The 15,417-nt window shown below is 41.3% G+C and overlaps 1 protein-coding gene across 1 annotated transcript in view; it reads right to left on the reverse strand.

Annotated features, from left to right (window-relative positions):
* Positions 1 to 15,417, reverse strand: part of Evi5 (ecotropic viral integration site 5) — a 239,450-nt gene that overhangs the window by 48,764 nt on the left and 175,269 nt on the right. The window contains exons 8-12 of the mRNA XM_080283826.1: positions 10,102 to 10,260; positions 9,482 to 9,616; positions 9,153 to 9,251; positions 8,500 to 8,604; positions 7,254 to 7,487 (exon numbers count right to left, since the gene is read on the reverse strand). Coding sequence (XP_080139952.1) covers positions 7,254 to 7,487; positions 8,500 to 8,604; positions 9,153 to 9,251; positions 9,482 to 9,616; positions 10,102 to 10,260 — 732 coding nt within the window. The remainder of the gene's footprint in view (positions 1 to 7,253; positions 7,488 to 8,499; positions 8,605 to 9,152; positions 9,252 to 9,481; positions 9,617 to 10,101; positions 10,261 to 15,417) is intronic.

Below are 15,417 nucleotides of genomic sequence, written 5' to 3' on the forward strand. Positions count from 1 at the left end.
AAGGACCATTGTGGTGTGGATGTGACACCAAGCATTAGCAGAAATACACTGAGGTGGTTTAGCTATGTGGAGAGGATGGAGAGTGATAGACTAACGAGGAGAGTGTATGTGAGTGAGGTGGAGGGAAGGAGAGGGACGGGGAGGCTGAGGATGAGATGGAGGAATGGAGTGGAAAGGTATATGATAGAGGGGGGATGTGAGCTGGGAGGAAGGCAGAGAAATGGCAGGGGACAGGGCAATATAGAGGAAACTTGCCTGTGGCCACCCCTTACAGGATTAAGGCATCTGGCAACAGATATTTGGATACACAGAAGTTTGCTGCATAAGACAGTATAGATATCACCCAAATTCTATCTCTTCCAAAAATATTTAAGGCATCTGGCAACAGACAGATAGACAGAAGTTTGCAGCATAAAGACATTTTTGATATTACCCAAATTCCATCTCTTAAAAAAATATATACTGTACTTGCACGTCACCATCATAACATCCCTTCTTCCGTGGAACCACATTCATTCTACAGTATGAGGACCATCAAAATCAAGCATGTTTACCACTACTCTGCTCTCACCATTTCCTTTCATCATTCTTTTATAATATTTCCATCCTCATTCCCATTTATCCTTTTATAATATTTCTATCCTTACCATTCCCATTCATCAGGATGTTATAATAATATTTTCATATTCATGGTGGTGGGATGAGGAAACAGAAGCTGCAGCTAAGAAAAGAAGGCTTTTCCAGGAAGGGAAAAGGGGTAGTAACTAAGAGGAATACTTGGCTGCCAAATGCACGACCAGAAAATTGGTACACAAGGCAAATTCTGAGTCTCAAAGACTTTTACTGGATAACATAAATAGTGCTGAAAGGAAGAATATGATTCTGAAGGTGACAGATCAGATGAAGTGGGAAATCAGGGATATCAATGGTGAGCAGTGTATGAACAGTGATGAATGAAAGGTAGTTCTGAACAGTAAAGATATTAAAGACGCCTGGAGAGAAAGCATTATAATCAGTTACTGAATGAGGAGTTTGACTAGAACAAGGATGGTTTGAAGTCAGCAGATTCAGTGTTTGGCACTTGGCCTTCGATTGGTGCTGCTACTGTGGGAAGGGCAATAGGCTGGATGCAGGTGGGGAAGGCAACAGGTGTGTTTGGGTTGACTGCTGAAATGCTGAAGGCCTCAGGAGATACAGGAGTGAGGTTAGTTAATGATTTGATAAATACGACTATATTATAAGAGTCTTGCCCCGCATGATTGGCTCAAGTGTGCTTATAAATGTGTACAAAGGGAAGGGTGATGCTGGAAAGAGCAAATTATAGAAGGATAAAACTTTTGGACCAGATAAGGAAGGCAATGGACAGAGTTTTAGAAGTAGCTATGAGCAGAGAAAGAGTGAATACTGATGAGATGCAGTTTGGGTTTATGCTAGGAAAATGCATCACTGATGCCATGTTCATTGTTTGGTAGCTTCAGGAAAATATATAGGAAAGAAAAAGGATCTGTACTTTGCTTTTGTTGATTTGGAGAAGGCCTTTGACAAGGTCCATAGGGCCGTGTTGAAGTGGGCAATGAGAAAGCTTGAGATCGAGGAATGGGTGGTTAGTGACTATGGCTATATATGCGGGTGTTTACACCTACGTAACAGTGAATGGAGATCTGAGTGATAAGTTTTCCATGAATGTTGGTGTGTATCAGGCGTCAGTCTTGTGCCCTTTATTGTTTATCATGGTGCTTGAAGCCCTCTCATGTGACTTCAGAAATGGACTCCCGTGGGAAACATTGTATGCAGATGATTTAGTGTTGACTGCAGAGAATGAAAGCGAGGCGGAGGAAAAATTTAGGAAGTGGAGAGATGGTATGGGGCATAAGGACTTGAGAGTATATGCAAAAAAAACAAATTTGAAGGTACCTAGGGTTTGTGGCAGTACTGTATTGTCAAAGAAGAGGGAGAGTGGCCATGTGCGGTTTGCCACAAGGGCATGGGAAGTAATTCCATCTTGTGCAGTGTTTGTGATTAGTGGCTGCATGTATGTGGTAGGTGGGGTTGCTCACCATTCACTCTCTCAATGTAGTGCTGCTCTCTGGTGACTGTCCCTTCCTCTCTTCCTTGTCTGTCTTTCTTTTCTTCTTTCTTTCCCCATCTGACTGCAAGTAACTCTACTTTGAATGACAAAGCCAATTGGTTTCCTGTTCACCAGGAAACCATTTACTACGCTGGGTGATAACCATATAACCAAACTATGGCGCCTGGTGGTTTACTGAGTAATTAAGGCACTCCAGCTGGATTGAGCCTGTGTAGATTTATATCCAAGGAGTGGTTGGGGTTTACTAGTCACATAATGCCACTCAGAGATGAGTGAGGCTGGTCACTCTCATCTTAAATGTCAGGACCAACTTGCATAGCCCCGGGCTACTATGCTCCTTATAGGGCAACACAGGATTCGATGATGATGATACGAGATGCAATGGTATCAGAAATACACTGCCAGATGATACTAATTTCATGTGTGTGGTGTGTTAGGGAGAAAATGTGGAGACTGTCAGGTGTGATGAGGTTGATCTAGGTGGTGTGTCTCTTGAGTGTGTGGAAGAGTTTTTTTTTTAGCTGAGAGACATGTTATGTGCTGGAGGTGGGGCTGGACAATGAGAGGGCTTTCCCTACATGCTAAGGGATCTTTGTATGCAGTATGAGTTAGGAATGTAATGCTGTATGATGGTGAGACCTGGGCAGTAAAGGAAGAGGATACTTGCAGGCTCAAACATACAGAAATGACAATGATTAGGTGGATGTGTGGTGCATCCTTCAATGCAAGGCCTAGGGGGGGCTAAGCTGACAATGGAAGAGTTAAGAGGAAAAATGGGACTGGAATGTGCTGGTGTTGTGATGTGGTGAGGTAGACTGAGATGGTTTGGGCACGTGGTGAGGATGGGTGATGACAACTGGATGCTGAAAGTGAGAAATGTCAATGTTGGGGGTAGGGCTTTGAGAAGCAGACTAGAAAAGACTTATGACAAGGTTACAGAGTGTGATCTCAGGGATAAAGGACTGAATAGGGAGGCTGCCAGAGATTTAGCAGCACAGCGCACCACCATTAGGTGACCAAGGCTGACACATGCAAGCATGCTGGAGCCTTTATAAATGAAACAAAGGAAACACGCTCCTTACTTTGCTTCCATTCATTAGAACTGTTCTGTTCTCATCCCTTACATTTCAGACTTTATTCCACACTCAGTTTATATTTCTGCATCTCCCACATGGTCTCTTGTTATGTTCACTTTTCTTCCTAAATCATCATTCACCTTTTTATATTTTCATAAGTTGCTTTTATGTACTTACCAGTATCTATCTATCTACAGTAAAAGTCCTTCAGTCTGACCACCAATAATCTGAATATCCCAAAACTTTGAATGTTTTGAGGCAATGCTGAAATTCCACTGGCAGCAGGAAGTGGCAGCAAGCAAGGAGGACGGCCATTTTCAGTTTATACCTGTGCCCAGTCTGATGCTCTTCCAATAAGTGACTACAACAAAGTAGCAATGGCTCCCACACCAACTAATCAATGTGGAAAGAAAACTGGTAAACGAATGCATGTGACACAATAAGTGATGAACTCAAGGTCTAACCCCCCTCTGGCCAGCAGAACCCTCACGCTTTCCCCCTTCCCCACTCTCCCTCCCTCCTAGAGTGCTGCGTGCTTGAGTTTTTTCTTTTCTGATCATTTTTTTCCGTCCATCCATTATCTAATCCCATGTTGCCCCATACGGAGCATAGGAGCCCAGGACTAGGCAAGTTGGTCCTGACAGTTTTACATTTAAGATGAGACTGACCAGCCTCACTCATCCCTGAGTGGCACCACATGAACAACAAACCCCAACCATCCCTTGGATATAAACCTACACAGGCTCAATTCGATTGGTGCGCCTTAATTACCCACTAAACCACCAGGCACCACAGGTCGGTTATAGGGTTACCACCCAGCGTAGTAAATGGTTTCCTGGTGTACAGGAAACCATTTGGTTTGTCGCTTAGTGTAGAGTCATCCACAGGGAGAAGGAAGAGGAAAGAATAAAGGCTTGAAAGGTAGGAGGAGGAGTGTAGAGCCACCCATAGGCAGAAGGAAAAGGAAAGAATGAAGGAATGAAAGATAGGAGTGTAAAGCCACCTGTAGGCGGAAAGATGAGGAAAGAATAAAGGAATGAAAGACAGAAGAGGAAGGAAGGAAGGAAGAATAGGCAGACACCCCCAAAGCAGCACTACATCATGTGAGTGGATGGTGACTGCCCCCATTTTTTCAACTCTGAAATATTTGGATTAGAGGATTTGTTTTTATACCGGCAGAAAGCTGAGGCTTTGTAAAATAAGATGAAAGAAAAACAAAAGTGATATTGCATAAAGTAAAATAATTCTTACGACTGTAAGTTGAAAGAGTGCATAAAAATGTTTATTCCATTTTTTTCTAAGCGTTCTTTGGTCACATTTTCGAACTTTCCCATGAATTAAAATAGTATCACCAAACTGGAAAGTGTTAATGATCATGTACGTATTTCTAGTGTTTTCAGAGGTCCTTCACAATAGTCCGAAAAAACCAATAGTCTGAAAGACCCTCAGTCCCCTGCCATTCACATTACAGGCCTTTTACTGTATCAAGTCTGTCTATACTCACATACCTTAATTCTGGTGCGGGTGTTCATGACTCATCATCACCATGTCACTGTCTTCTACCATCAGATACCTCTCTCTCCATCTCAAACCACTGTCATTCAAATACTGTACTTCTCCACTACATCCTCTCACCTCATCCTAAGTCTCCTCTCCATTCTATACTGTACTTTCATCTCAGTCTCCCTCTCCTCTTTCTTCTTTACCCTAATTCATAAATCATATACTATCTACTCCTAACAATTTCCAGTACATTCATATCATCACCAGAATGCTTACAAACTTCCATATTTGTCTGTCTGTCTGTTTCTCCATATAAGTCCACAAACTTCTCTCATATACCTAATTTCAGCTCCTCTCACTTTTTACTTCTTTTTCCTTGACCTACGCTTCAGCAAATGCTCATTTATACCAGTGTGTGTCAGAATATGTGATGCATCATGAGAAATTATCTGCTAATTGCAGTCAAGACTGGTTGATTCTGATATGACTTATGTTTTACAAAATACACATATTGGTGCCAGTATGATTTCTAACATTAGGGAGTGTTTGTTAAACTATAATACCATGTTCTGAACACCAAGCTCTTTCCGGCTATAAATCATAGATATATTTAACCGATATGAATAATGTGAATATTATTACTGCTATTAATACAAATGCGGTGGGGGCGCTCACCATTCACTCACTCGATGTAGTGCTCCTCTCGGGTGTCTGCCCTTTCCTCTCCATCCTTCTTTCCTTCCATTCTCTTCTGTCTTTCTTTCCTTCATTCCTTCCTTGTCCTTCTGCCTATGGGTGACTTTACACTCCCTCTTGTCTTTCTTTCCTTCATTCTTTCCTCTTCCTTCAGCCTGTGGGAGACTCTACACTGAGTGACAAGCCAAATGGTTTCCTGTACACCAGGAAAGCATTTACTATGCCGGGTGGTAACCATATAACCAGATTTTGGCACCTGGTGGTTTTAGTGGGTAATTACTGCGTTCCAATCGGATTGAGCCGGTGAAGGTTTATATCCAAGGAGTGGTTGAGGTTGATTGCTCATGTAATACCACTCAGGGATGAATGAGGCTGGTCACTCTCATCTTAAATGTCGGGACTAACTGCCTAGCCCCGGGCTCCTACGCTCCTCATGGGGCAATGTAGGATTGGATGATGGAAGGATGAATACAAATGCCTGAAGACCAAGAATAAAAATTCCAAACATTCTTGATCAAAGGGATTAGGCTGAATACAGCAGACCCTCATTATACAATGAACCAGTATGCAATGAACTGCTTACGTGATGACAAAAGAGTTAGGACCTTTTTTCGTGTTGCAGCAGAAGTTTCACTAATATGATGATTATGATCCTGTACAAAGCCTTGGTGGTAGGTGGTGGCAATCATCATCCACTCACTTAATGCAGTGGTGCCTACTTCTTCCTTCACCTCTATCGTTCTTTTTCTGTATATACCCTCCTCTCTTCATATTTCTTTATCTTTCCTGTCACTTTTTATTACTCACCTTTCCTTTTCAGGTGGCTTTACAATGAGTAATAAGCTTAATGGTTTCCTGTAAACCAGGACACCATTTGCAATGCTGGGTGGTAACCATATAACCATCACACACATGTTCCCTACATGTCAACAAGTGGATTGGTGAAGGATTAGTGCCTCTCCTCGTAAAACAACTAATTCAAGGACAAATGGCCACCCCTTACAGGATTATGGCATCTGGCTGTAGACAGACAGATAGACAAAGCCTCACTGGTTAATATATGACTGCTGTCTTCACTTACGGACTCACCCTCACACAAGGTTACATCACTTACGGACTCACCCTCACACAAGGTTACAATCATTTGTTTGTTCCAAGATGGCATTTGCACTTGTCACTGTTGAATATGTTAGTGCCAGAGATGGAACAACAGTGTAGTGTTTGAGTTCAAACAGCAGGTGATAAGCAGTGAAGTGAAGTAACTAACAGGTTAGGTCAGCTGGAAACTTGTATTCAGACTTACTTTTGGAGCTGAGCAGCAAGTGAAGAACCGAAGTACAGTGAAATCAAATAACCATCAGTCTAGGTAAGTTGGAAACTTGCTTTTATATTTTGTTGCATGGATGACCCTTGGCCAAAAATGCATCCCCAAGGAACCCATGTTGTATGTAACTTGATATGATAAATCATTATGCAATGGATTTTCTCGAGAGCATCTGCATTGTAAAATAAGGGCATGGTGTATTTCCTGACTGAAGTATCTGGTCAATTTTCAGAAACTGAAATTAATGAACTGCATAAATTAATGATATATAAAGAGCCAGCTTATAAGATGGATTTACCTAAATGCTTCCTCAAACAGATCAAACTCAATTAAACAAATAACACATTCATTATTTCTCTCACAGTAGATCTTGGAGATACAGATAATTACTACAGAAAAATGTTCTCTTGAACATTCTCAGATAATGTGATTGTGAACTGTTTCACAGCTTTGTGTGTGAAGGTAAACATATACTGTATAACTGCACATGCAATCTTTATACCTGTACAGAGATTATGCCAATTAGAGATAATAAATACTTCCCACGATCAGAGGTGTGACCAACCTGAACGTGCTTTGTCCACAACTGTGTGAGTTCTTGGACACGGTGTCTGAGGTCCTTGAGAGCTAGGTTAGCCTCAGCCTCTCGCAATCGCACTGCAATGAGTTCCTCCTGCAGATGGGCAACAGAGTGCTCAGGGGTTGCCTCTCGCAGCTTCTTTTGCTCCTCCTCAAGCTCTTGAATTCTTGCTCGGAGGTCTCTAATGGTTGCCTCTGCCTCTGCAGTTTTTAATCTCACCTGCACAATGCCACTTGGTTATAAATACAGGTACACATCAAACCTCTGCCATATACATTACAGTATGATCATACCATTTCACTGCAAGAATGTAGTAACTTCTAACATCCATTCTTACAAAGCATAATAAATAGGGTAAGCTTCACTATCAATAGCATCCTTTCTGAATACTGCTTTCCACTGTTATGTAAACTGATCAAATTTGGGATATGAATCAAAATGTGAAATACACGTATCAGTTCTATCCAAAACTGTATTAAACAAGTTATGAAGTTGCCTGTACAGTAAGTGGTATGGTTATCATTTTACAAACTACTGTAAATACAAGGTGGGAGGAGGAAGGGGTTCTTCAAATCTCCTCAAAGATTTCTTTTAATCACTTGTTACAACACAATGGGAAAACGAGTACAATATTTCCATACCATTCATAGGTTTTCTTTACTCCCTCGGATAACTCAACATATATATACTCAATTTTGGGCAGTATTAATTTATTCAAAGGAAAAATTCAGATAAAAGGGACTTTACCACTTCTGAGGCTGATATTAGTACAGTATGTACATTTGTATGCAAAATGCACATCACTGCAACCAGCTGTCTTCTACAGGTCACTAGCTCTTAAAAGTCCAGGAATAAATTACTCTAATTAAACAAGTTTATATCATCAATACAGTATCATCATACTGATGACATTGTCGGTTATGTGAAGCTAGCAGTAACATATTTCTAAACCTTTATAGATAATAAGAGGTGAGGTTGGAGGGAGTAACTGGTACATCATTCACACAAATGGCTACGCTAATCTCAGCTTAAGAAGTGTCAATACTGACATGTGTTTAACAATGGGAATATGCAGGGTTATTATCTGTAAAGCCAGAAAATGGTCTGTCTGTCTGAAAAATGAGTCTTACATTTGCAAGACATTTTTCCTACGTTATGGGAAGTTAAATTCAGTGAAGTTGCTGCATGCTCATAACTTAAATCAAGTGTAGCTTCAGACACAGTAACACACCTGAACCAGCTCCTCCTGCAGACACTTCACAAGTTCCTCCTTCTGTCTCAGCTCTTCCTCCTTCACCATCAGCTCAGCCAAAGAGGATTCACGTGACGAGCAGTTCTGAGGTGATATTGAGAAACATACTAAGCTGCTGATTTTGACTTATCACCATCATCATCATCAGTATCATCACCATCCAAACTCTGTTTAATACTGGATTCAGGAACGGGGAAAAAAAAACAGATGTACCAACAATTTTCAGTAAAACAGTCCATTCATTCATCCTCCATGATTCTTGATTTGTTCCACAAGCATTAGCTTTGTATACTGTGTGATTCACATGATTAAACTGCACTAGAAGCAACTGTGAGTTACACCCATTTACTTTATTCAGTCACCATACCACAAGGCCTTTCACACCTTTTTTTATCTTCATTCTCATATATTACCTTCATTCTCATATATACCAGAAACCTTTATTATTCTAGCCATAATCATTTGAAGTGACTATGCCATCTAAATGCACACTCGTCTACCCTCTGATCAACAATATTCTTTACTCCAACTTTTCACTTGCATCACCACATTATTTCCTATTCGATTAATTCCTACAGTCTTACATCCATTCTCTTTCCTCCAAAACTCAAAAAGGTAAAGATGTTGTTTACCTCCTCAATCATTCCGGTAAGCTTGCGGATTTTGTCTCTGGCATCCATGAGGTGCTCCATAGTCTCTCCATCATGTTGCCTTAGTGCTGCAAGTTCACGCTGAAGACAGCATGGAAAGAATCAGTATAAATGATGATAACAGTTCTCAATTATAAGTATGTTCACTGGATATATACTGTATATATGCAACTTACTCCTGAATATTTAAATATTTAACTTGTTATGGGACACAGAACTCTCTTTTGTGTATGGATAAATTTGTTGCACACAAAAATTAACAGTGAACAACAGTGACAGTTTTAATACATCCAAATACTCCTTGGTTCTACCTTGATAGCAAAGTTGTGCTCTGCCTCTTCAGCACGTGACACCTGCCCTTGGATGAGACGATCAGCCAGTGCAGATGACTCTGCTTCCAGACAGTCTATCCTTTGCCGCAGCAGTCGGTTCTCCGTCCGGAGTCGCTACATGAATGAAACTTTCCTTAGACGATGCACAATGGCAATGCTTTACTGGTATTAACATCACCTCCATAATCTCCAACACCTTTCTGCCTCTTGGGAGTCCTCCCACAGTGGATGTTTGAGATCAAACTGCCTCCATGTGGCTTTGTGCTTACTGTGTTCTCACTTTCTCAAGTCACTCCCCTTCATTTTCCCTCTTTTTTCACCAAACTGACATTTACTCCTCAAAGTCCTCTAGTTCCTCACTGTTCTTAAATTGTTAATTACCATTAACTTGAATTTTTCAACAAGCTTTGCATTTCAGTTCATTTTGCTTTGCAGGCAGCACATATATAACAATCTAGCTAGTAAACAAAAGAATGAACTATCAGAGGTTACAACTGTTCGGGATACCAATGAAGTACAAACTACATACACTACAATAAATGATGGATAAATGGAGACATTGATAGCAGGATTACTAGGAACTGGGTAACCAAACTTACTTTAAGCTCAACCAACTCCTCCTGTTCCTTGGTTTTCATGGCAGTATACTCCTTTTCCATCTTTTTCATTTTTTTTGTGTTATACCTCAAGGAATATGCCAGATTGAAATAGCCTTCAGGATCATTCTCAAACTTCAATGGAAGGTCTCGCTGAAAATACTGGAAATGAAAGAAATATGTCAGTATAACAGTTAGTGCTGGCACAGTCATAGTTAGCATCTTGGGAAGCTGGTCTGATTGAGTTCTCTTCTAGGAAAGGATATGAAACATGTAACAGTGATACATGGAAACACACAATACAGGTACCTGTACTATGACAGAACCAAAAACATCATCAGTGAGACTGTATATGCAACTGCAGAAGAAACATAAATCTGTAATATGTGCAAGTACAGAAGTGTGCTCTGATAGTATGGTTATACACACACAATGGATATGAATAAGGTGGTGAAAATTATAAATCTTGTAAGTTTGGAACATCAAGAAAATGGCTGGTTACTGCCATATACTGTAATGTGTGAGAAAGCATGAGATGAGAGTCAATACTTCCTGCACAGGGAAGTACTACTGCCACGGTAATGGGAGATTCAAGGAATATCCTGGATTCCATTTTCTCTCCTAGGCCCTGGTAGCTGGTTACACATCTTTCTGCCTCACACATCTGAGGGTATCAGGCTGCCCTCCTTACACAACACACAGATCCACATAACATCACATTGCCTTAAACCAGCTATCCTCTCTCCATGAAACACCGATCTTGTCATTACATATCATACACATTCCACAACACATCCCTGCTCTCCTCCATCCCCATAAAAAGAACCATGGCTGCTGCTATACTGGGAATTAGTGCAGTGGTTTCTCAGGTGACCACCACCGACAGGAATCGGTCGTCTACACAGAGCCCTCCCAATGACTGTGCCACCTTCAATGTTGCAGCGCCCCAAAACTGCTCATCAGTGCAGTAAAATTTTCTTCTGCAATATTGGGGGACTTCACTCCAACATCAACTCTGTTCACAATTTCCTCCAGTTTGAATCCCCAGATCTGCTGTTTTTTACAAAGACTCAAGTAAGCTCCACCTCTGATTTAGCTAGATTTAATTTTCCTGGTTATACTGTTAAGTCACCTAATTCGTGTATCTGTAAGTCGCGGACTTGTAATTCATGGTATTTTGCCAAACCAGTCCCTGTTTTTTTTATTTTGCAGAAAAAAATAAAAAAATGCGGTTCCTAGGTTCCAAAGTGGCTCATTTCCGAGGAGATTTATAACATCTGGGCACCCATGATGTATTCCGTGGCTGCTAGCCAATCATCAGTCATTTCTGTAGCAGACTTTGAGGGGTTCCTGAGGGAGGCAGAGGAGGTGGAAGCAGAGGAGAGGCAACAACAGCATGAGGCTACATTACCCCTGCCTCATGCAGAGAGGTGCTAAGTTATCCCCAGCCCCTACCCACCCCATTCACTTAAGCATTTTTGTCCATCAGAGTCAGGTGAGGCCCCTTAATTACTGTTAATTTCCATTAAATACTGTACATCCATTGAATATTTCTACGATTGTCTGTGTTTGCTGTTGGCTAGTTAGGTGTAGGTAGGGTTATGTAGGGGAGTTTCACAACGTTCCAGACTAAATATCTTTTTTTCCCATTGGTTCTTAACTCTGTAAACCACGGAATTCGGAATTCGCGGGTAGATACCAGTCTCTAATTCCTGTGGTGTAGATAGGATTCTGTAGGGGGGTTCCATGAGGGTCCAGACTAAATATCTTTTTTTCCCATTGGATGAATGTTGTGAGGAGAAATGCATGATCAGGGATTTTGGCACCCCTTGTGAGCATGGCAGCGTCCGGATTGACTCAACTGGATACGTTTGTGTGAAGCTGCAGAATGTGGTGAATGTTTTTTGGCGTATCTGATAGAGCCAGGATTCCGGGGGCTTAAATGATAAGTGAATGGAAGTGCAGCCGATTTGGATTGGGCAAGTTTGTGCTGTCTGGACATTGCTACTCCTCACCCTGCCCTTGGGTGGGAAAGGGGGTCCGGATGATGGTGATGATGGTTCTTAACTTTGTAAACCGCGGAATTCTTAATCCGCGGATCGATACCAGACTCTAATTGCCACAGATTAGGCAACCTGACTGTATCTTGATTAAAAGTTTCAGACTCAAAGGAGGTGTATGTTGCCTTGCTAAATCAGAAATTGCCCGGGAGGAGATTACTAAATTTAATTGTCCTTATTTCGACTATTCCATATGCTAATTAAATTCTTTTGGTAAAATTAAGTATTTCTATTGCGTTTATTGTTCCCCTAATGCTCCTCCAAAGCCGAGTTAATTTGACTCTCTGCCTTCACAACAAAGTGTCCTCAACATTAATACTGCATCAGAAATTACTATCATGGGTGGTTTAAATGTCCATAATGTTGAATGGCTCATTTATTCAGCAAGAACTGAGGACTCTGGTTTTGAATTCGACCTATTTGCGGACTCACTTAATCTCACCCAGGTAGTCAATCAACCTGCCAGTGTACCAGACAACCCCAACCAAAATCCCCATCCACTGGACTTGTTTCTAACAACCTATTCAGATAATTATAATGTCGAAGTGAAGTCCCCCCTCAGATCCTCTGATCATTGGCCGATACAAGCCACCAGTTCAACACCCACCACATCCTCCTGCTCTGAACCTGTCCTGGTGACTAAATGGCACTGATGGGGCAGACTGGGAGGGTCTCCAAAATTATTTCATGGATGTTCCTTGAACCTCCTTTTGCTCTCAAGATGCAAACTCCACATGGGGCCACATACAGGATTTCATTAAAGTTGGCATGGAAACATTCATTCCCTATCACCGTTACAGAAAAAGTTGTAATTCACCTAAATGGTTTGACCACAATTGTGCTAGAGTAACAGAACATAAAACAATAACCTATAACACTTACCCATGGACCATCCCATAGCCTCAGAACTCCTTTCCTCGAGCCCCTCTCAGGTCTCACTCTGGTATGTATTTCTTCCTTATTGTGAACTTTTCATCAATTTCTATTAACCAAACCATGCCTACATGTGTCTCTGATACCAACCATAACATATGTATGTATTTAGTGGACATAAATTGTTGTTAAAAGTAAAATCTGGACTTACAAGTGAGGTGCCTGGTACCAATTAAACCCCACAAACATTATCATACAATTTTGCTATAACACTCCAGGCTCAGTACCAATTATGTGCAGTAATCAAGAGATTACTGCTCAGTTCAGCACTAGCATCAAGGAGGATTAAAATTACCCATTATATTTTACTACATCTCCACAAAGACAATACTTATATCACTCAAAAATTCATACACCATGATCTCATTAGCTACGGAAACTTTCTAGTTGCTTATCCTTTGCATCTTTTTATGTGTGCATCCTACTACTTATTACTATTCTCCTGAATGTTTTTCATGGACATGTGATAATGTAAACTTCCAATTATTTGATGCCACATTAACTGATAGGCATCAATATCCAACAATAAAAAATCTGGCTAAGTTAATACATTATCTGTTTCTTATGACACTAACTGACAGCATGTTACTAATCACATGGGAATAATCAACAAATTCTTAAGTACACTATACAATAGCTATATATTTTATGGTACAATGCTGTCAAATTTTTCAGGAAAACTCTATTTGGGATTTTTTTTCTGTTTCTGAATAGTTATACAGTACAATATAGGGTTTTCATAGGTGTTATGCCCCCAGTAGAGGGACTGGGGAGGGGATAGTACCGTATTATTGGGGAGGGGGGGGGAAGCATTATCCGACATAGTTTTTTTTTAATACAAAAAACTAGGAAAGCAACCGAGATATCAGAAGTCCTAGTGAGTGATGAACAGGGTGGCTGTAGGAGTGGTAGAGGATGTGTGGATCAAATTATTGCAGTGAGACAGACAGCAGAGAATGCTTGTGAGAAGGACCATAAGGTTCATTCTTTCATCATTCATTGCCAGATGCCATGTATCCCAAACAGGGTGGCCAAGGGCTTAAAGTTAATTGTTTTACAGGGAGGGGCACTAATCCTCCACCAATCCCACTTGAGGTCTATCTATCTATCTATTGCCAGACGCCTCAATCCCGTTTGGGGTGGCCACAAACAAACGCCTCCAAGTCGCCCTGTCCCCCGCCATTTCACTGCCCTGCTCCCAACTCACACCCCCCTCTCTCATATACCTCCCCACCCCATCCCTCCATCTCATCCTCGGCCTCCCCCTCCCTCTTCCCCCCTCCACCTCACTCACATACACTCTCTTCGTCAGTCTTTCACCCTCCATCCTCTCCACATGGCCAAACCACCTCAGTGTGTTCCTCATAACGCTTCCTATCACTTGAGGTGTTTATGGTATTCATGGATCTGGAAAAAAGCATACGACAACATGGACAGGGAAGGATTGTGGAAAGTTTTGCACATGTACGGTGTAGATGGTAAGATGCTACGTGCCGTCAAGAGTTTTTATGATGGTAGTGAAGCATGTGTAAGGGTTAATGGGCATCTAAATGAATGGTTCACAATCGATGTGGCCATGCAACAAGGTTTTGTGATGTCCCCATGGTTGTTCAATATATATATGGATGGGGTGATGAGAGAAATAAAAACACGAGTAATGGAGAGAGGGATGGCGTTGGTAATGAATGGTGATGGATGGAATATCTCAAATTTGTTGTATGTTGATGATGCAGTACTGCTTGCAAATACCAGACAAGAACTGGGTAGGCTAGTGCAGAGTTTTGCTGATGTCTGTGAGTATCGGGCCCTATGAGTAAATGTAGAAAAGAGTAAAGTGACGGTTACTGAGAAAGGAGGTGAAGTGCAATGTTACAGTGAACAGAGAGAGACTGGAATTGGTGAGTGAGTTCAAATACCTGGGAACAGTGATTGAAAAGAGAGGAAAATGTGCAAAGGAAGTTGAAAACAGAGTTACACAAAGAAGAGAAGTAGCTGGTGCAATGAAGGCCTTGATAAAAAACAGAGGCTTGAGTGTTGCAGTTGCGCAAGGCTTACATGAAGGTGTGTTAATGCCAATTTTAACATATGGATGTGAGACTATGGTCTGGCATGAAAATGAAAAGTCAAGAGTAAGAGCAGTGAAAATGAGACTGCTGAGGAATGTATGTGGAGTACAGAGGGTGGATAGGATATGAAATAATGTGATTCGTGAAAGATGTGGAGTGAGGAAGTCAGTGGACACCATAATCGAGGAGAGTGTACTGAGATTGTATGGCTATGTGGAGAGAATGGATAACAACAGAGAGGTGAAAAAGGTATATGTGAG

This window comes from Coenobita brevimanus, chromosome 98 (genome assembly GCF_032717465.1).
Source record: "Coenobita brevimanus isolate Jiangsu-jjx chromosome 98, ASM3271746v2, whole genome shotgun sequence".
NCBI lineage: Eukaryota > Metazoa > Arthropoda > Malacostraca > Decapoda > Coenobitidae > Coenobita > Coenobita brevimanus.